At 37.4% G+C, this 23,615-nt stretch overlaps 1 protein-coding gene across 1 annotated transcript; it reads left to right on the top strand.

Annotated features, from left to right (window-relative positions):
* Positions 1-5,574: 5,574 nt before the first annotated feature.
* Positions 5,575-16,833, top strand: LOC143877701 (putative RNA-dependent RNA polymerase 1). Its single transcript, XM_077379895.1, has 6 exons — positions 5,575-5,719; positions 5,933-5,977; positions 6,819-7,359; positions 9,342-11,206; positions 14,665-14,815; positions 15,737-16,833. Exons 3-6 carry the CDS (start codon positions 6,838-6,840, stop codon positions 16,535-16,537), a joined length of 3,339 nt encoding a protein of 1,112 aa, XP_077236010.1. The 5' UTR covers positions 5,575-5,719; positions 5,933-5,977; positions 6,819-6,837; the 3' UTR covers positions 16,538-16,833.
* Positions 16,834-23,615: the final 6,782 nt, after the last annotated feature.

The raw sequence follows: 23,615 nt of genomic DNA, 5'->3' as shown, positions 1-23,615 counted from the left end.
GTGGATATGTGTTAGAATACGCAGTAGCCATAAGATTGCTAACGATAATAGAAAGTAAAAGAGAAACAAAGCCAAAGAAGAGAACATGTTCAACAGTGTGCCTACTTCTACGTGAAAGCAACAGAGGCTTCTTCTTCACTAATTAGAGAGAAACTAAAGAGTACACTTATCCTCTCAATCAATAAACAACTCACACACAACCCTTTACAAGAGAAGAACCCACCCCTACAAGAGAACACGTTCTCCCACTCACAAAGAGTCTCACCCTTTTTCTCCTTCCAAGGTAAAAAAATAAGGAAATTTTACAGAGAGTTTTTGTGTTGTACGTTTTTCAAAAAAGAAAGGAACTAGGATTAACATCCTTCGTGGTCCATTATTACAGTTTGAGAAACTGTAAGAGTTAGGGAAAGTGGGGAGTTGGTTTCCTAGAGGAAACCACTTCCTTGTAAGTGTCATCCTCAACAATGTTTCATTTTGTTTGTACCTAATCCAACATGCATGGGTTTTGCTAATGAGGTTAAGGAGCATTGGAAACATAATTTTACACATCGAGACTTTTACACACATTTTGAGAACACACATTTTGAGAATTTTTTTTTATTATCAAAAAATGGGTAAAATTATGTTTCGAAGAGCGTTTAAATGCTCCTTAACGAGTGCCCCATTATATGCTCCTTGAGACATTTTAAATGCTCCTTAACATCCATATGGATAGAAGTGGGGAAGAATACCAGCGCCTAAAATGATCTTATCCTTGTATATTTTTCTTTCTCTCTTTTTTTCTTTTTTTTGCTTCGTCTCTTGTTTTTTCTCTTTCTTGTTTTGTTCTCTGGTGGGGGTCATTCCTAACCTAGCTTAATTATCGAAAAAAAAAAAAAAAAACAAACCCATCTAACATTTGTTAAAATCTTTCCGGTCCCAATGATGAGAACATACCTGCAGTGCGAGGAAGCAATTATCGTTTGTACATCAAATTTTTTGAAACATACTTGGCCTTATTTTATAAAACACCAGCATAGATTCACAACACCTTTTATATTTTGGCGGAAATGACTTCTAAATGTTTCTATTTTGTTAAAAATGAAGGTGAAAATGAGAAAAACCCCTTCTTAAGTTGTTAACTTACCAACTTCTCCAAAAGCTTAAGCTATTGGAGAAAGGCGTTATTTATCTTTTATACTTTAACACTCCCCCACACGTGTGGCCCACTTGGCAAACACGTGGCACATGTGGTCCCACTTTGGCCAGACTATCGCAAGTGGATTTTTGCTTTTCGGGAGGTTTGAACTGGAGGCCTTTGGCTTTGATACCATGTTAAACTACCAATTTCTCCAAAAGATATGGAAACACAAAGAGAAAGAAAAAGAGATCTCTCACACTTGGTTCTTTGAGGTGGGAAATTGTTCTCTTGCAAGGGTTTCGTGAGGTAACCTGTATTTCCTCTAAGATTTTATTGTTTATCTTCTATTCTTGGTGTATGCCTCATGTTTTTGGAAAAACTTGAGAATAAAGACTTTGTATTTCTCTTTTCATAGTGGATTTCTTTCGTAGTTTGTCCCGTGGATTTTCCCTTCACATCGAAGGATTTTTCATGTTAAAATAATGTGTTCTTGATTTGTCTGGTGGATTGCTTTTTTGTGATTTGTCTGGTCACTTCCAACCAGTAGTGAAAAGAAGAAAGAGATGGAGAAGATTCCCTATGCGTCAGCCGTAGGGAGCATAATGTATGCTATGGTTTGTACAAGGCCCGACATAGCATATGAGACCGGTGTAGTAATCATATATTTGGCAAATCCAGGCAAGTAGCAATGGGAAGTTGTAAAGTGGATTTTGAGATATCTAAGAGGCACTTTGAAGCAGTGCTTATGTTTTGGAAACACATTACCAAGGGTTGAAGGCTATACGGATGCAAATATGGCAGGAGATATGGACAAGATGAAGTCTACTTCAGGCTACCTATTAGATATCAAACAAAACCTTATTGGGAGGGTAATGTTTGGTCATTGGAGAAAAATTACTGTTAGAATATGGGTAGTTTAGTCATTTTATTGGAAATCAGATTCAGTTTTAGATATGATGCACTTTCTTGTCTTTTTAGGCCAAGTTATTATTTTCCTTGCATCTCTTTAATGACCAAAGTACTTGTAGTAAAAGTGAGTGATATTTATATGCAATTTTAGCTAGTGTTAAAATGTTCAACTAAGTACACATATATAACAAACATCCTAGTGCTCTTGCCTAAACCTTATAGAGGTTAGGGTGTCAATGGACGACCATCCAAATTCGAACTTAAACAGAAAGGATCTAGACATTTATGGACATATTTTGGATCCCGATAAAAAAAACTTAAATCAGAGACAGTCCTATATCCATTTTATTATACAATTTTATGAAAAAACCCTCTTTTCTTCTTTAACCATTGACCCTAAGTCCCTAACCTACTGCGATGCCAACACTCCAGCTCACCCTTGTCCTTGTAGCTCACTATTCAAAAAAAATAAAAAAATTGTCTTATTCATTTAGGCTATGTTTGGATACCTTATGTATTTGTATTTGTATTTGGATTTTGGATACAAAATACATCAATCATCTTCATGCTCATGTTGTACAAAACTAGCTCTGCACTCCTGCTCGTACTGACTTGAGTGTCGAAGGGCCTGTCCGGAGTAACGACTCCGGGTTGGTCTTCTGACCTCGTGTACTCTTGTGCAGGACTCGGCTCCTTCACTTCGGTTCCTCGGGTCCTCCAGCTCAGCTCTTACGTCACTGCCGTATCTGTTACCGATTTTAGGCCTAACAGTATGTATCTACCAAAACAAGGGAACGTTAAAAAAATAAAATTGCATATTATAATGTAAAGACAAGTCAGTGTTGTATGCTTTCTGTTTTGAGTGGGTTTCTGAAAGCAAGAGGTGATGAGTGAGTTTTTAGAACGGTTTCTAAAAGCATCTCCAATCTCATTTAGTTTCTTAGAGACCAAACTTCAAAGGATGGGGCCCACCAGTTTTGAGAACGGTTTCTAAAAGCATCTCCAATCTCATTAAGTTTCTCAGAGATTAAACTTCAAAGGATGGGGCCCACCAGTTTTGAGACCGGTTTCTAAAAGCATCTCCAATCTCATTTAGTTTCTGAGAGACCAAACTTCAAAGGATGGGGCCCACCAGTTTTGAGAACGGTTTCTAAAAGCATCTCCAATCTCATTAAGTTTCTCAGAGATTAAACTTCAAAGGATGGGTCCCACCAGTTTTGAGACCGGTTTCTAAAAGCATCTCCAATCTCATTTAGTTTCTTAGAGACCAAACTTCAAAGGATGGGGCCCGCGTCGCACATGATTGATTGTTTGTTCGTACGATATCATTTCCCTAAAAAAAAAGGGTAGCATAAATCAAAGGAAGAGCCCATATATATGAGTACCTCAAAAAGTAACATGTTAATCTAAGTACACATAACAATCATCCTACTGCTCGTGCCTACAATCAAAGGAAGAGCCCATATCTAGAGACACATTACCAGATCTATGGACATATTTCGGATCACGATCAAAAGTCCTAATCGGGGACGGTCCTAAATTCGATTTTGTTATACAGTTTTATGAAAATGTGCTCCAATATCTTTTATAATTTTAAGTATTAATTTAAGGGTATTTTAGTTAAAATAAATCATGCATTTGTCTGAACTATTCCTATTTTTATTATTTTGTTATTCATCTCTCAAGTCTCAAGTCTCAAGTCCCCCATTGTGCCACCCCTGGAACTCACCATTCAATGGGCGATCTGATTTGAAATGGACCGAGACCAGAAATGGGAAGTATGTTCCGAAGAACACTCAGAATCCGATCTGACCGATAAGGGATTTTGTTGGATTTAGACTGAGACATAAGTGGATAAAGGTGTTTCTATTTTTACTATCGGTTAGCCGTTACTGGCTACTTCCTAATTAATTGCCAAAGGAAAGAAAGAGGAAAGAAAATTGTTGTTCTATGCTTTCAGTTTTTAGTGGTCCCCAATCTCATTTAGTCTCTTCGCGACCGAGCCTCTTCCACGACTATGGGGCCACCCGTCATTTTTCAATTGACAAGTGGTCTTCCTATTTCGATGTTAAAGGATGGGGCCCGCATCGGACATGATTGATTGATTGATTGTTCTATTTCTTCGTAGGCTATTCCTAACTCCTCAGCCTTTGGCCCCACTTCAAAAATCCTAAGAGGAAAGTGTGCATCTATCTGAGTAACATGTTAGCATCATAGCATTTGCTTTTGTCTATCTTCCGTACATTTTCTAACATAGCATCGGATCTCCCTTCATTCTCAATGCTTTGCGACCAAGCTTCTCCCACTACAGTACAGTAGGTCCCACATTTGAATGATCTGAATCGTCCATTTGATAATCCTTACTTTGGATCTATTTTTATCGACTGTCCATTTCAGTGTGAAATATGTGCATTATGCGATAAATTTGGCGTGTTTATCTTGGAATCAGAGATCCAAAGTCAGACCTATCAAATGGAAGGTTCAGATCATTCAAGGTGGGACCTACTGTATTGTGGTGGGAGTGCCTCACTACTGTCGCATCCTCTCATCCATATCATCCAATCTCTATTCATTCAACTCTTGGCGACCAAGTTATAAAAGTTAGGTGGGCCCCAAGCTATTTACAACTTTATAAATATAAAGCAATACCTTATTGGACTGAAAGTGATTATTGGACTTCAATTTACAGTTAGGCCTTGTTTGATTATGCCAACCGATTGTGAGTCCAAAACCAATTAGTGGATTTGGACTCACAATCGGTTGTCATAATCTTAAATGAACTGGAACGCAGAAGTACGAGGTGCATTTTCGCAGAATTCCCTGGCAACTGGAATGGACTAACTATTAAAAGGGATTTGCTAGCGTCCATCGCAGAAGGCATTTTGCGGCTGGGCTGTTGCATGTGAGAGCAGCCACCTCAGCTGAATTAAATGAACAAGACAAACCATAAGCATGTGTGGTAGCTCTCACATGCAACAGACCAGCCACAAAATGCCTTAGTGAGATGGACTATAGCAAATCCACTATTGAAAATATATATTTTGATTTTGCTAGGGAATTTTGCAGAAAGGCATTTCGCGGCTGACTTTTGCATTTGAACAGCCTTTCAGCAAATTTTGTGTTATTCATTTAATTCATCAAAAATGCCTCCCGTGTAATAGTCAGCCGTGAAATGCCTTTCATAGAAATTCCCTTCCAAATCCGTTACTCTCTAAGTCTCTAATTATACCTCGAAACATTTAGTCATAAAATTTAGCACGTATTTTTCCCATGAAAAAAAAACATTGTCCATAACACATGCTGTTTCTTGTATACTAAGTATCTAAGCAGTTTCGCAAGAGAAAACCTATAAACAATTTCAGCTTTGAGATGGCTCTTCTCTATTGAAAATGAGGGGCTGCGAAATGGCTTTACAAAAGCCAGTCCCCTTCTCGTAAGCCTCGACGTTGGTCACCAAAATGTGGAATACGACCATAAATACGGGAAAAATATTCAACTTTCCAAATTCTTTTTCAAACTCTCTTTCTCATCACTCACTCAGTGAGAGAGAGAGAGAGAGAGAGAGAGAGAGAGAGAGGTTTCCTTGGTGTTGTTATTCTGCATCACTTTTCGTCCTATAAATATCTCATTCCGGCATTCTTTCAGAGATACCAAAGCTTAGAGCGCGAGAGATCTCCCAAGTTTTTTCAGGTGAGATTTTTGCCCTCAATTTATCAATCTCTTGGTTTTCTGAACTCTTTCTACATCAATTACAACTTTTAAAGCTTCAAATATTGAGGTCTGATTGCTGTTGCATTCCATGCTGCTCTGATTTTCCATCTTCATTTTCCTCACAATTTCTCTATTTCTCTGTCTATCTCTCCTTGATACGATAATCTTAAGTGTGATATTCACATTTTACAGAAATCAATTGTGAGAAACGAGTTGGAAAATTCTGCCTTGTTTGAGGTCAGTATTCTTTCTAGAATTCATATTTTTCCCCATTTATTTCTTTGTGTATTCTAGTTTTGGATCTTACTGTGAAGATATATGTAAAAGAAAAGATTAAATTAGCATGTCATGGAGAAGTTTCTAGAATCAAAACTCAAATTTCTCTATCTGATGTTTTGAATTTATCACTTTCTAATTCCTCTAGATGATGTTATGAATAGTTTACTTTATAATTACTGTTTTTTCTTCTCAACAATCTGTACTTTTCAATGACTCCAATCCATTCTTTCCATACAATCAATCATGAGTTTTTACACTTAGTGAAAAGAGTGAAGAATATCAGAATTTTAGTTCTGATCTTTCTGTTATTTTCTCGGTCTGACATTTCTGCCTTGGATTATATGAATACGATATATGAACTCTTAGTCCTAGTTTGGATTGCACGAATTTTTCAAAATTTTTTGGAAAGGAAAAATATTTCTAAACTTTCCTACTTCTCTTACACATGAAAAAGGATAACTTGAACCAAACATATTCAATTTTTACTTAGAGGAACCTTCTATTTATTATAATATCCCTCTGAATTAACCATAATCATATGATTCATATCTTTTTCCTATAAATCGTTGGAAAGGGAAAATTTTTTCTTGCAATCCAAACAGGGTCTTAGGGGATTGCTTTTGTTATAGTTTTGGAATTTTTGTAGAACTGAAGGATTGTCTTAATCAATAGGGCATTAGGTAAAAACTATGGTATTGCTCGTGATTGAGTTTGTGTTGTTTCGTCGAATAAGGATTGTTTGCTCTCCACTACTTAGAATTGAAAGTTGAAACTGATGCCTTATCATATATTTGTGCAGTTACATTTACTTGGAGAATATGGGAAGCAGGACAATTCATTTGTTTGGTTTCTCTTCTATTAATGTGACAGCAGAAGGGATTAAGGATTTTCTTGAAGTGCATACAGGGAAGGGAACTGTTTATGTGATCAAGGTTAGACCGCCCAAGAGTATAGACCCTGGATCAAGAACAAATGCACTTGTTCAATTTACAACGAGTACGAGTGCTGAAAATATTTTCAGTAAGGCTAAGAGCCGAAAGCTGCGCTATGAATCTTCTAATCTAACGGCTCGAAAAATGGAGCGTGATATCGTACGAAGCCCAATATTTACTATGGAACATGCAATTGTGCATTTTGGGTGTCAGGTTTCGGAAGACAAGTTCTCAGTTCTCTGGAATGCCTCTGATGTTGAAGTAAAGTTTGAATTTGGTCTTCGAAAATTATGCTTTTTCTTGTCTTATTGTGACGTTGACTATAAGCTTGAATTTTTCCGTGAGAGCATTTCGCAAATCCAGCTACACCGCCCACATGGACACAGCAAGAAATTTCTTATGTTACAGGTTTGGTTCTCCAAACTAGGTTTATGAAAGCATTCTGTTCCTATTTCTTTTCTTTTCTTTTCTGGATTGAGAGAGCACATATGTTTGTTTCATGAATGATTATATCTTGTATTATAATACCAAATAAGTTTACTCTTGATACTGCTCTGATACGAATTACATGAATGATCTCAATCTAGTATTGGCATGATTTTAGTCCTGTGCTTACTTGGATTATATCTATTGAGTGGCATGGGGTTCTCATTTGGAGTGTAGGGTGTTGATCTAGATACATTTGTGCTTGAAAGTATGCAATATCCTAACCTTATCTAATCCAAATCCACATTGTGGTTCCCAAGCATCAATAACACAAAAAGGAGGTCCTAGGAAACCTGTATTCTTCTTTGATCTAGTTCACTATGTTCTTCATGTCTCCTTGATACTTATTAGGAAAGGAGAAAAGAGCACATAATTCTCATTCAAGAGGGTGGATTCCCTTTTAGTCATCATATTAATCCTACCAAGAGCGGCTGCACATTAAAAGCCTTACCAGCCAGCATTGAGAGGATCTCCTGTCTATGGCCATGTAGATCTGTTCAGTAGCCAGTTGATGAACTAACTAGGACCGAGATATATAATAGTGGGATGCACATGTTTTCTTCTATTTTTATCCCCATCCTCTTAAGAGTTATGAGGCTTTTGACTTGAGGCGGAACAGTCTTCTATTCAACTGTATCACATGTCTGCTCAACATCTGATTTGGATGCTTAGTTCTCATGGATCTCCACGTGCTTACATGGAAATTCAGTAAAGAGTATAGAAATTAGAGAAAAAAAATGTTCATATCAATTAAGGTATGTTGTCAGTGAAGAAAAACTCCTATCGATAAAGAAGAGATGAGCTGCCCCTTGATTTGAGAAAGCAAAAATAACCAATACGCCTTTGATTTTTTGGTTGTAGGACTTTCATTTTTGGATGCTTTAATGATACTAGACCCTTTCTCCCTTTTGACAAAACCTTAAAGAAACCTCTTTTTGAACAAAATGTATGACTATAAGTAAATTTTGTTCAACTGGGTTGGGGGTTGACCCAAATGAATTACAGTATACATTTTTATCCTACTCATTGTGTTTTTCAGAACTTGGCAACACGGAGAAGATTGACAGTGGTCGTGATGCTGCTAGTCTCTATCAGCACTGTATTCAAGTAGTAATAGTGGTTCTAATTCTAGCCAGATTAGGTTGTGGTACATCAAATTAAGTCATCCCTCATTTTTGTCCTTGAAGTTGTTATTTTCTGAGTTATTTTAGTTTTTTATTGGTTGTAGTTCTACCCAATCCCTTCTCCATCTTTATTTTATTTTATTAAAAAGACATCACGTATCACCTTTATTCTTCTTATTTACTATACTTGACTTTTTATTTATTTTAACTCTCATTCTCCTACCATTTAAACCTTTTCTCTTAGCCATTCTATTCTTCCATTCTGTCTCAAACAATCAGTTTCATTATCTAGGATTGGCAGCATCTGAATTACATTTAGTTTGTAAAAATGTTTTCTTTGAATTTTTTTCTTGCCCTCTTTTGCAGACTGGTACCTTGTAGAAATATGAAAAGACTCCCCCTCCTTTTACTTTCTGAAGGTTCCATTATTCTGCTTTTTTTAGGAGCTGTTTTTCTGTTTTCTAGCTTATTTTTTACAAATGTTGAGCATCAAATGTTTTCAACAGTGTTGCCATTGTGACATATATGAATGAAATGTTTAGTGATGAATGAGATGGAAAACAGGAACTGAAATGAGAGATGATATCATGAGAAACCACTTGCTTTTTATGTAGAAATATTACTTTGTTGCTTTGAAATCATAGCGCTGAAAGCTGTGCTTGCGGTTACCATTTTAAAGCATTTTATGTATTCAAAGAATGGCATTCTCCCTCAGGTCTCTGTTCTTTCCTGTTTTAGAAATGTTACTGATTATGGTTGATATGATTTCTTAATTTCTAGGTGCAAGGTGCTCCTCGGATTTATAAGAAACCTCAAAGCAATAGTTTGGGGCAATTGTATGAAGATGCTAATTTGAGCTACTTTAGGGATAGCCCATATGATCAGTGGGTCAGAGCAACAGATTTCACTCCATCTTGCTCTATAGGCCAATCTTTTGCATTGTGTTTGGAGCTTCCACACATGTACGACCTTCCAGATATCCATGAATACTTCTTTTATTACAAAGAAAATGAAGGCCAATTCTTCTTGGAAAGAGGTTATTCTTATTCTCGAAGTTTTGATCTAGTCCCCATTGTTGAGCCTAGGGTGAAAATCCAATTGCCATATAAAATTCTGTTTAAGATAAACAGTTTAGTTCAGCATGGGGTCCTTATCGGTCCAACACTTGATGAAGAATTTTTTAGATTGGTTGATCCTCGTTCAGCATCCATTCCTTTCATAGAACATGGATTGGAGGCTCTTTCCAATTTAAAGTATTCCTGCTTTGAGCCTGCAAAATGGCTTAGTGAGAAGTACAGTGAATACCAAACATCAAAGCGCCTTACTAAATCCACTGCAATTTCATTGGAAACTGGCCTTGTTTATGTTCACAGGGTTCAAGTAACCCCTTCTAAAGTATACTTTAGCGGGCCTGAGGTTAACATTTCCAATCGTGTCTTACGCAATTATTCTGAATTCATTGACAATTTTCTTCGTGTTACTTTTGTTGATGAGGAGTGGGGTAAAATGCAATCAACGAATTTGTCACGGCGTAAAATTTCTCAAGATGGTGAAGAGCATACAGATATTTACAAGAGGATAATTTCTACTCTGAGAAATGGCATAGTTATTGGTGACAGGAAGTTTGATTTTCTTGCCTTTTCGTCAAGTCAATTACGGGAAAATTCTGCATGGATGTTTGCTCCAAGGGATGGAATCACTGCTGCTGATATTAGAAAGTGGATGGGTGATTTTAGCGAGATAAGAAACGTTGGGAAATATGCAGCCAGACTGGGTCAATCATTTGGCTCATCCAAAGAAACTTTGAATGTTCATAGGAATGAGATGGAAACTATTCCTGATGTTGAGATTAATGTGAATGGGAATAACTATGTTTTCTCAGATGGAATTGGAAAAATTTCTGCTGACTTTGCACGAAGAATAGCAATAGAGTGTGACTTTAAAAATTCGACACCATCAGCTTTCCAAATTAGGTATGGTGGCTACAAAGGTGTCGTGGCTGTGGATCCACAGTCTACATTTAAGTTATCCTTAAGAAAAAGTATGTGTAAGTATAAATCAGAGAACACAAAACTGGATGTTTTGGGATGGAGCAAATATCAGCCCTGTTTCCTTAACCGTCAGTTGATTACTCTTCTGTCTACGCTTGGAATCAAAGATCAAATTTTTGAGATGAAGCAAAAAGAACTAGTAGAGCAAATGGACATGATTTTAACAGATCAACTAAAGGCTCGGGAGGCGCTCGAGATCATGTCTCCTGGAGAAAACACTAAGATTCTAAAAGAGATGCTAAGATGTGGCTATAAGCCTGATGCCGAACCGTTTCTTTCGATGATGCTGCAAACATTTCGAGCATCAAAGCTGTTAGATCTGAGGACTAAAGCACGGATATTTGTTCCAGGTGGGAGAGCATTAATGGGATGCCTAGATGAAACTAGAACTCTGGAATATGGGCAGGTATTTGTGAATGTTTCTTGTGTTGGTGGAAAGGAATCAGATAAGGGTCTTTTTGTGGTAGAGGGGAAAGTAGTTGTTGCAAAAAACCCGTGTCTCCACCCTGGTGATGTCCGGATCTTGGTGGCTGTCAACGTCCCTGCTTTGCACCATATGGTTGACTGCGTAGTCTTTCCACAGCAAGGAAAAAGGTCAGACATTTTTATCACTTGTATTCATGGTTTAATGTTTGAAACTTCAAATAATTCTGTGACATTTCTCATCAGTACATCATTCAGTCTATTATCATGCTCTGGTTTACTGTGCCTTTCAAATTAACATTTCTAATCTGTACATCATTCAGTCTATATCGTGCTCTAGTTGAACTATATACCCGTGTATCATATGTTTATGCTGGATTGTATGTGATCTGCACTAAAGTAATGTATTGCACATCATGTACTTTTGGTGAGAGAAACCATATGTCTTGATAAGTTGGATTCTATTTTTAATGTGAATAGATGACTAGTTGCCTTGCTAGATTACTTGTTAAGGGAAAAATAAAAGGAAGCTTAAGGGCCTATTCTACCATATAATGTAATTAAAATGGATTGGTAGGCACGGAATCAAACAACATCACGAGAAAGATATGCATTCTGCATCTTGAGCAAAAGAGACACTTTTCATGTGGATTTAGACATTTTATACTTTCTATAATGATGATGAAGCAGTGATAATTTTGGGGAGATTATAACGCCTAATATCTAACCATGAGAATATTTGTTCTCCTTTAAATTTTTAAGCTCTTGATTAGCACACTAGTAAAGAGTTTTTTTTTCCTGATTCTTCTGATTCTACATGCTCCATTCAGTGGTATTTAGTGGTACAAAATTCACCAAGAAATCGGTGCCTTTGGTGATTTCCTCTCTTCATTGAAACCCTGGAATCCAATGATAACCTCTTCTGTGAAAGCTAGATGGATCAGATTCTTTGGTGTCCCCCTTCATGCATGGACCTCATCAACAATCGAGGCTTTAGGGAGACACTTTGGGCAAGTAATTGAAGTCTAGTTGACGGGTAAACCATGATCATTGCATGAATTATGCCTCTGCCAAAGTTTTATCCACGGAATGGAAATACCAGATTCTTTTTATTCGCCTCAAAGTAGGTTCGAGTAGCTTCTTGATACACACTGAGGAGGTAGAAGAAGGGACGATAACTAGTGAAATTCTATGCCCAGCCAACAAAGAAGGATCTCCTAGTGCTCTCCAAGAGGCGAAAGATAAGCACAATAGCATGTCATAGCCTAAGAGAAGCCCAATCTGCGTAAGCAAAGATAAAGTTTTTCCAAGGAAAGGAACAAGGGAGAAAAAAGAGCCGTTATCCAATTTTTTTGAATTAGAACCAAGCTGGAGGTCTCGAATCGTACTATAAGAATCAGGGTTGCGTATGTCAAATAAAAAAAGAAAACTAGGAAAAGAAGGAAATTCCAACCTAAAGGATTTTCGGAGTCCAATAATGGACAGTATAAATGGCTCGCAATTGAAGGCTCTTAGACACGCTTCATGGAAAGGAAAGGATATATTTACAGGAATTTTGAAGGGCTCTGGGAAATCTAATGAGAGCCCTGATAAGTTAATGGGCAAATTCAATTGGGCCAAGAAGAGCAGGCGTCACTTACGGAGAAAACGTGTCCCTATGGTACAGAATTCGATGAGTTGCCGTAAAAGAGAAGGCATTTTCTTGAGAAAAAAGGCATTAAGCCCAAGAACAATAATCATTACCACAAGCTATTGACGCTTCGGGCCATGAAAGACGGTCTATCTCTATTTAAAAGGAAGCTCCAGGGTTGTCTAATCCCAGGGAAGAAGAAAAAGAAAAAATTACATTCATCTATTCAAGGCCTAATGGAAAACCTCAATTCTTCATGAAAAGGTGATGGGGAAGATAGAAAATGAAAAAGGAAGGTTGAATGGGAGGATCCATCTGTTGAGAGCAAAAAACCTCGGAAAGTCAAGGAGAAAAGGCCTAATGAAGGGCCTCCAACACCAAAGGAGTTAGAAATGGAGATTCTTAAGAAGGATTAGAAGCAGTTCAAGGCAGATGCTAGAAAAAATATAGAGGAATTTTTCAGCTTAACGGGATCGAGAGATTTTTAAAAAACATGTGTTCCAAAATACAAGCTCCCGTTCTTTCAAAAGGCCTTAGAAGAAGAAAGAGAGGAAAGGAGGCAGAAGTGGGATTCTGAGCAAAGAGCGAAAGAAAAGGTAAAAGTAGTTCTTTCGGAGGAATCGGTGACCTGTCGGATAGAGGAGGATGCTAGTGTGGTGATGAGGTGATGAGGTGGCTGGTTTCCTGGCGATAGGGGATGTCTTCGGGTTAGGGATGGGTGACCTTTCATCAGAGGATAAAGGGGAGGGAAAGGAGGAAAGCAAGGGTCAGGACCAGAAAAAGGATGGGTCTTATGACCCTAATAACTAGAAAGTTTTCCATCCTCTTGCTGTTGTAAATATCTTTTTGGGTTGGACTTTTGTGTCCTCTTATCTTTCTTTGTTATGGTTCTATTAGTCTTTTAGCGAAAAGTTCATGATGGAGTATGAAGAGTGTCGAGATTTTTTTGGGAGTTGAAGTCTCTGGTTAAAAGTTTTCTGTGTTGGAGGAGTTTCTCTATAAAAAAGTGAGAATTGATATTTCACTTTGAGGACTCTTGTAGTTCTATCGGGGCTGGAGGTAGTCTCCTCTTGGAAGGTTGATGTTATCGATAAGTTTTCCCTGGCATTTGATTACTAGAAAGTGTTAAGAGCAGGGCCTTGGCAGTTTTTCTTGAACAGTAGTGCTAAATGGAAGATGTTAAAGGAACATCAAAGTGGGCTTGAGGAACGTTGTTTTTCACTGCTTGGGATGTTATTCTTCCATGTTCTGAGTTAATAGATGAGCAAGATGTGTGTATGAAACGATGCAGTTGCCCGACTATTGTCGAGTCTCTTAGTAACTTGCCACTACTGAAGGGAGCCCTTTGTATGCTTTGTATCACCTAATTGGAAGAAGTTGATGGAGTTTGGGATTCATGGGGTAGAGTGGATTGTTTGGGTTGGTTCTAGCATGGAGAGGTATTCAAGATCCCAACTGGAGATCGCAAAGGATTTATATGTTGGCTTTGTTAAAGAATGACCAGGAACTTGGACAGATAGCATCTTTTGACATTGCTTAAGGTTTTCTTTTCTGGACATTGGAATGTGTTCTGATGTTATCATGCTTGTAATCATGGGGGACTTTCTTTCTCATGTAATTATTAGTATTATTTATAAATATTAGTGTCAATTTTAAAGAAATTTTTTTTAACACTTATGCGCGCTATCTCTGATAAACTGCAGAGGCATACCCATGAACTTCTTTTTATTGGCACAATTGAACTAAAGAAATAATTTTTTAGTACGATAGACTTGATTACAAAAAAATGTAGAGTTTGGGGTGCTTTTAATCAATTTCTTCAAGATGTTTCAATGCTATGCAGTTTCATTATTAAAGTTTTAGGCGGTTCTATTCAACATCTATTGCTTTTAACTTCATATTGTTTGGTTCTCATACCGGCATGGCCATACACAAACACATTCTTTACTATTTCTTCATCTAAAATGCTTTTAAAGTGTTGACTTAATTGTGTTTCCAGACCCCATCCAAATGAGTGCTCGGGAAGCGACTTGGATGGAGATATATACTTTGTGACCTGGGACCCTAAACTTATTCCACACCGTCAAATCCCACCTATGGAATATGCTGCCGCACCAACTGAGCAATTAGATCATGATGTTTCAATCAAGGTATTGGTCTTATCCATTTTGACCATTCCTGAAAAAAAATGAATTTCATTTGTTTTTGTTGGATTCTTCTTCTTCTCATTTTTTCATATACTTCTTAGTTTCAGATCAAGCATTTTCGACCATGTTCACCTAATGCTTTTCTTGTAACGCTGATGTATAATAATGGATAAACCCTAAAGCAGATACTAATATTATTTGTCAGAAATCTATCTTATTTGTTGACGTATTAGAATATTGTACAATGATTGTCATGGGTTTCCACAAAATTCTGTTCCCTTCACAACGTATCAGTGCTACAGATAACATAAAATACAAAAGATTATTGCATGTTTTTTCTCTTATTCTATTGCGGGTTCATTAGTTTGGAGACTTATTTCAGCTAGTTTAAGGCATTTTCTCTTATTCATTTTTTGTTTTCTCTTTGAGATATTGGTTTAGTTCAAGCTTGACCCTAGACTTGCATAATTTACATTTAAGTGAAAATGGTAAAAGAGAACCTTTCTACGCATAAAATATGTCAGCATGTGTTACATGATGCCATCCCATGCCATTGCACATGCACAGCCATAATAAACACACTTACAAATGCCTAGGATTTCAATATCAATATGTGACTCATAATATATAAACACTTGTAGAATTTCAGTTTGTATTGATGTAATTCGGGTGGGTATTGTAATCTGGGTGGGTAAACACTTGTAGAACATCGTATATTCCATTAATGCATTTAGATTACATCTTCTCTCCCATGAAAATGTTCTGTAAGGCTTGAGATCTTTCCATGACTTTGCACCTACATATGAACTATTTCCTATCAAAAACCAACAAATAGTCTCTCTTTTTTTCTACGGATAGAAATGGGTAGCCTGAATTTTCTTTGCGAGTGTTTCCATAGACATCACGTTTGTCCTCATGATGCAGGAAGTGGAGGAGTACTTTGTAAATTATATGGTAAACGACAACGTAGGAATCATTTCAGATGCCCACACTGTCTTTGCTGATAAGTTGCCATTGAAGGCTGAGAGTAATGCCTGTATTGAACTTGCAAAGCTATTCGCTATTGCTGTTGACTCCCCCAAAACTGGCGTTCATGCTGAAATTCCCCCTGATCTGCATGTGAAGAACTATCCGGACTTCATGGAGAAGTTGCACAAACCCACATACGAATCGAAACGAGTGATTGGAAGACTCTTCAGGGCAGTCAAAGATATTGCACCACATACCAGCCATATAAAATCATTCACTCGGGAGGTGGCTATGCAATCATATGACAGCGACATGGAAGTCGATGGTTTTAAGAAATACCTTGGTGACGCATATAGTTACAAATACCAGTATGATTTCAAGTTGGGTAGACTAATGGAACATTATGGGATAGAAACCGAAGCAGAGGTCTTCGGTGGAAGTATAATGAAAGTGTCAAATTTGTTTTGGAAACGTAAAGATAATAATGAGGTGATTGGATTAGCAATGAGATCTTTAAAGAAGGAAGTAAGGGCATGGTTCACTGAGAAGTGTAGCGAGTCCGAGCCGGATGTAAATGGTGATGTCTATGCAAAGGCGTCGGCATGGTATCATGTAACTTATCATCCCGACTACTGGGGACGCGACAATGAGGGTATGGATAGGGACCATTTTATTAGCTTTCCGTGGTGCATCGCTGAAATGCTGATTCACATCAAGCAGAAGAAGGGCACCCTGAGAAAGGCAGCCGTGGAGTAAGCTTGGCAGCGCAATTTAAGTGAGGAACTGAGGAGGGGTTGAGAAACCTTTTTGTTCTCAGTGCCTGGATATAGATGGTAGTTTATCTGGATATGTATGACATAGATAAGTATATTGGCTATGTAAGTTTTATATTGGCTATGTGAGTTTATGTTCAATAGCTTTACTTCATTAGATAAACTTAACTTTTGTATTTTATTTCAGTAGCTGTTTTGTTTCTAGATGTTGAGATTGGGTTGAAGTGTAACCGGATGAACACTGTTTGGAAGTTAATAAGAAGTAAAATTTTGTGTGCATATTTTTATTCCCGTCTTCAGAATGGCAAGGATAGGGTAAATCAATGCAGGGAAAGTAGATTTTTTCTCGAAATGATTAATCTCTAAATGGGTTACCCTTATATTTACCATCAAAAGAACATACCCTCACATATTTCTCAAGTAGAAGTTGAAATTCAACATTTCAATGGTATTTTAACTCGAAACATTTTAGGATAATTGTAAAAATCTATGTGATGTGTTACTGGTGCGTAGAAATGTTGCAGCAATTGAATTATGGGAGGGATATCCACACTCCCACATTTTGATATTAGCACACCTCTTTATTTTACATTTTTCTGATTGGTTGTTACTTCAGAACAAGAGAGTGCAGATATTATGTTGCTTAAATTGACATGGTGCAGGGACCTGAGTGTATATGTCGTTACCAATTCCTTTTGGGGTTATTTTACCCGATCAAAAATCTTAAATCGGGGACAGTCCTAAATCCGATTTTATTATACAATTTTATGAAAATATCCTCAACTCAACTAAGCCTTTGTCCCAAACTAGTTGGGGTTAGCTTATTGAAATACCCTCCAATTTATTATACTTTAAAGTAATATTTTAAGGGTATTTTAGTAAAAATAAGCCATATGTTTTTAGTATTTTGATATCCATCTCTCTCAAGTCTTGAGTTCTGCTGCAATGGTCCCTAGCAAATCCCTTCACTATTGGTTAGAAAATTTAAAGGGAAAATGACCAAATGAAAGGACTTTCTACTGACTATGACATATGAAGAGGGGAGACTTGGAAATAACCAATCTATAGTGATGGTGACTGGTTTGCAAGGGTTTAGGACAAAAATACCCTCATTTTTAAAATACCGTCACCTCTCTCTCTCTCTCTCTCTCTCTCTCTCTCTCTCTCTCTCTCATGGGATGATCCCAACCATCAATTAGAGGGTCACAATTCCTCTCTCTTTCTCTCTCATGGGATGATCCCAACAGTCCATTAGAGGGCTCTCTCTCTCTCTCTCTCTCTCTCTCTCTCTCTCTCTCTCTCTCTCTCTCGTGGGATGATCCCAACCGTCCATTAGAGGGCCCCAATGCCCCCCTCTCTCTCATGGGACGATCCCAACCGTCCATTAAAGGGCCACAATGCCCCCCTCTCTCTCATGTGATGATCCCAACCGTCTATTAGAGGGCCACAATTCCTCTCTCTTTCTCTCTCATGGGATGATCCCAACAGTCCATTAGAGGGCCACAATGCCCCCCCTCTCTCTCTCTCTCGTGGGATGATCCCAACCGTCCATTAGAGGGCCCCAATGCCCCCCTCTCTCTCTCATGGGATGATCCCAACCGTCCATTAAAGGGCCACAATGCCCCTCTCTCTCATGGGATGATCCCAACCGTCTATTAGAGAGTCACAATGCCCCTCTCTCTCTCTCTCTCATGGGATGATCCCAACCGTCCATTAGAGGGCCACAATGCCCTCTTTCTCTCATGGGATGATCCCAACTGTCCATTAGAGGGTCACAGTGCCCCTTAGGTTCGTGCACCTCTCTCCGGTATCCTCTTATTCTGAGTGAACCTCCTCTCACAGGTTGGTAGTCTCTCCCTTTCAGTTGTTTAAACCCTTAATTTTTTTAGAAATCTATGGTTTAAAGCCTTAAAGTTTGGTTTAAACCCCTAATTTTCCCCAAAATTTTCACAGATTATTGGTTTAAACCTCCAAGTTTGGTTTAGAATTTTAGTTTAGAAAACCCTATATTTTCCCAAATTAGTTGAGAAAACAGTATATTTTGGAAAATCAGTTTAGAAAACTCTATAATTTTCCCAAATCAGTTTAGACTCAAACCAATAAGTTAGGGTTGGTACTCTCTCTCTTTCAGTTTGGAAAATCAGCAACTAAAACCCTAATTTTTTTTTAGAAATCTATGGTTTAAAGCCCTAAAGTTTGGTTATGTTTTTTAGAAATATATGGTTAAGTCGTAAAGTTTTGTTTGAACCCCTAATTTCTTAGAATTGTATGGTTTAGAGCCCTAAAGTTTGGTTTAAACCCCTAATTGCTTCCAATTTTTTCACAATTTTTTTTCGACCCACAATTACGGGCAACTTCTTCCCGCCAATGTATTCAAATGATACCGCATCCTTTACAAAGCCGTCGACGTCTAAGATAAAAGAAGCTCTTCGTTCTACTGTTCTTCTGTTTACACAAAATTAAACCATTGTCAAAATAACCAATTGAAAAAAAATCATTCCAATTAACAAGTAAAGCAGCCATTTTAGAATTATGCACAACTTCAACCACTACTAAATCTCCATAAAACAACATAAACCACTACTAAGACAATTCGGGCCACTTTTAAACACTCTAGACCACTACTAAGTCATGACAAGGAAATATGAACCACTGCTTACCCTATATAAACCACTTATAAATTCTATAAGCCACTGTTAAGCCAATATAAACCACTTATAAACACTCTAAACCATTGGTAATCCTAAATAAACAACTTATTAATACTCTAAAACCACTGGTAAGTCTATATAAACCACTTATAAACACTCTAAACCACTGATAGGGTTATATAAACCACTTATAAACACTATAAACCACTGATAAGCCACTCTAAAACCACTGGTAAGTCTATATAAACCACTTCTTACCCTGTATAAACCATGTATAAACACTATAAACCACTGATAAGCCTACATAAACCACTTATAAACAGTCTAAACCACTGACAGGCTTATATAAACCACTGTTTACCCTATATAAACCAGTTGTAAAAACTCTAAACCACTGATAAACCTATATAAACCACTTACAAACACTATCAACTACTTCTTACCCTGTATAAACCATGTATAAACACTTTAAACCACTGATAAGCCTACATAAACCACTTATAAACAGTCTAAACCACTTATAGGCTTATATAAGCCACTGTTTACCCTATATAAATCAGTTGTAAACACTCTAAACCACTGATAAGCTTATATAAACCACTTATAAACACTATAACTACTTCTTACCCTGTATAAACCAATGATAAACACTCTAAACCACTAATTAGCCTACATAAACCACTTATAAACACTCTAAATCACTGATAGGCTTATATAAACCACTGTTTACCCTATATAAATCAGTTGTAAACACTCTAAACCACTTATAAGCCTATATAAACCACTTATAAACACTATAAACTACTGCTCACCCTGTATAAATCATTTATAAATCCTTATAAACCAATTATAAACACTCTAAACCACTGGTAAGCCTTAATAAACTACTAATTACGATTATAAACCACTACGGAGGATTCTTAACCAAAGAAGCTATATAAACCACTTATAAACACCCACTTCAGTACCGGTTTATGGTAGTGAAATACTGGTTAAACTTAAGAAATTAGTGGTTTACAGAAAAATAACAATGATTATAAAGTGTTTAAAGTAATTTAAATAAGATTAAATAGTGATTGAAGGCTTTCTGCAATGGAAGACAGTAGTTTAACATGGAAAACTTTCATTCAAGTTTATAAACATGCCTTATAATGGAAAGAGAGGGGAGAGGGGTAAAAATACACACCTTTCCATTAAATGGAAGCTTTCTGCAATGGAATGGTGGTTTCTAGTGAAGATTTTTAAGATTTCCAAATCTAATAACGTTTTTTTCCAATATTTGTTGAAAATGGAGGCGTTGTGCAATGCAATGAACTGTTAGGAAGGCTTTCACATCTAAAAATGAGGTTTTCAGCAATAGAATGGAGCTTTGGCATCTAACAATGGAGGTTTTTGGGTTTCAAAAATGGAGGTTTTTGGGTTTTCATACTTACGTTTTTTTGGTAGGTGGGAGGAAGAAGAAGAAGAGGGAAAAAGGTGGATTTTGGGATTTGTTTTTCTCTAAATGTAATCATTTCAAAAAGGTGATTTGATAGGGGGAGAGAGAGAGTCAAGGGCATTCTAGTCATATGCACTCTTGATTGGTGATTTAGAAAACACCCCTCTTGAAATGTCATAGTCAGTAGAAACCCCTTCTATTTGGTCATTTTCCCAAATTTAAAAGAGGAAAGTGTGTATCTACCAAAACAAGAGAACGTTAATACGTCAGTGTTGTATGCTTTCTGTTCTGAGTGGGTTTCTAAAAGCAAGAGGTGACCAATGGGCCAGAGTCTAAAGAGAATGAGTTAGTTTTGAGAACGGTTTCTAAAAGCATCTCCAATCTCGTTTCGTTTCGTAGCGACCAAACTACAAAGGATGGGGCCCGCGTCGGGCATGATTGATTGTTTGTTCTGTTTCTTCGTACGGTATTACTAACTCCAATCCTCTCAGCCTTTGGCCCTACTTGAAAAATCCAAAGAGGAAAGGGTGCATCTATCCAAAAAGGGGTGCGTAGATAAATAAAAGCGTAGCCAAGCCCATTCTCAGAAGTAACATGTTAACATCATAGCATTTGCTTTTGTGTCTCGTCCGTATATTTTCTTACGTACCATTCCCAGTGCTTGGCGACCAAGCTTCTCCCACTACAGTACAGTAGGTCCCACATTTGAATGATCTGAATCGTCCATTTTATAAGCCTTACTTTGGATCTATTGCTGCCTAAAAATCCTGCTAATCAAACAATCATAATTTCCAATAACGAGTATATTTATCAATGAATCTGAACCGTTGCCTGGGCATAGATTTTGATAGTCCATTTCAGTGTGAAATTTGTGTATTGTAGCATATAAATTTGGCCTGTTTCTCTTGTAATCAGAGATGATCCAAAGCCAGACCTATCAAATGGAAGGTTCAGATCATTCAAGGTGGGACCTACTGTATTTTAGTGGGAGTGCATGTCACACCTTCTCATCCTTATGCTTTCTAAAAACATATCATCCAATCTCTATTCATTCAATTCTTGGCGACCAAGGTATACAGTTAGGTGGGCCCCAAGCTATTTACAACTTTATAAATATAAAGCAATACCTCATACTGTAAATTCCCTTATAATTATAAAATATCTTATACATGTAAATTTCTCCATAGCTTTTAATTATCTTTTATGGGTAACCCCCTTTGTATTTTGGATTTTGAGAACCGATTGTGAGTCCAAAAGTGATTATTGGACTCCAATTTGCATTTAGGACCTGTTCGTCAACTGATTGAGAGTCCAAAACCAATTAGTGAACTCAAATTTAAATGTAATTTTTAGTCTTATGATTGGTTTTGGGACTCACAATCGCTTGTCATAATCTTAAATGAACCGGGCGTTAATTTTGAGTACAAAATCAGTTTTGGACTCACAATCCATTCTTATAGTACAAAACAACTCAACTCAATTCAACTCAACAAAGCATTTGTCCCAAACTAGTTGGAGTTGGCTAAATGAATCCTTTAGAAAAGTTTCATGAAGAAGGTGAAAGGAATCTACCCGGCTCTAGTTGGGGCCGATGCATCGCGTCCCTAAGATGGTTACGCACTAATTTCATTGAAGAGTGGCAAAGTTTACGGCCGGCTGCCAACATGACGCCAACCCTCCTCCTTTATCCTGGCTTGTGACAGGCTGTGAAAAACAAAGGAGTTCTTAAAGTATAAAACAAACGAGTCCAAAAAGTTTATAGGGATTTACTAGGGAATTCCTCCCGGCTGACTTTTGCACCATAGAGGCATCTCAGATGGATTAAATGAGTAAGACAAAATTTGCTGAAAAGTGAGGCCGTTGTCTCAGCAGCAAAATGAGCCTGTGTGGTTGCTTTCGCATGCAAAAGTGCGGAATGCATTTCCGCATAATTCCCTAGCAACTGAAATGAATCAACTATTAAATGGGTTTGCTAGTGTCCATCGCAGCTCGGCTGTTGCATGTGAGAGCAGCCACCTCATCTGAATTAAATGAATAAGACAAAACCTAAGCATGTGTGGCAGCTCTCACATGCAACTTACCAGCTGCGGAATGCCTTACTGATAATGGATGCTAGTAAATCCCCTAATAAAATATAAATTGTGAGTTTGCTAGGGAATTTTGCAGAAAGGCATTTTGCGGTGAAATGACTTTCAGAGAAATTCCCTAGCAAATGACTTTCAATAAATCATTTAATAGGGATTTATTAAATCCCTGTGTGGCTGTTCTCATGCAAAAGTCAGCCGTGAAAAGACTTTCAGAGAAATTCCCTAGCAAATCTCTTACTTTAATTATACCTCGTAACATTTAGTCATAAAATTTAGCATGTATTTTTCCCATGAAAAAAAAAACATTGTCCATAACACATGCTGTTTCTTGTATACTAAGTATCTAAGCAGTTTCGCAAGAGAAAACCTATAAACAATTTCAGCTTTGAGATGGCTCTTCTCTATTGAAAATGAGGGGCTGCGAAATGGCTTTACAAAAGCCAGTCCCCTTCTCGTAAGCCTCAACGTTGGTCACCAAAATGTGGAATACGACCATAAATACGGGAAAAACATTCAACTTTCCGAACTCTCTCTCTCTCTCTCTCTCTCTCTCTCTCTAACAACACCAAGGAAACTACTCTCTCTCTCTCAGAGAGAGAGAGAGAGAGAGAGAGAGAGTAGTTTCCTTGGTGTTGTTATTCTGCATCACTTTTCGTCCTATAAATATCTCATTCCCGCATTCTTTCAGAGATACCAAAGCTTAGAGCGCGAGAGATCTCCCAAGTTTTTTCAGGTGAGATTTTTGCCCTCAATTTATCAATCTCTTGGTTTTCTGAACTCTTTCTACATCAATTACAACTTTTAAAGCTTCAAATATGGAGGTCTGATTGCTGTTGCATTCCGTGCTACTCTGATTTTTCATCTTCATTTTCCTCACAATTTCTC

This window comes from Tasmannia lanceolata, unplaced genomic scaffold (assembly GCF_043159265.1).
Source record: "Tasmannia lanceolata isolate RefF3 unplaced genomic scaffold, GAP_Taslan_0.1 ptg000005l, whole genome shotgun sequence".
In the NCBI taxonomy this organism is placed as follows: domain Eukaryota; kingdom Viridiplantae; phylum Streptophyta; class Magnoliopsida; order Canellales; family Winteraceae; genus Tasmannia; species Tasmannia lanceolata.
This window is presented reverse-complemented; position numbering and strand designations above follow the sequence as displayed.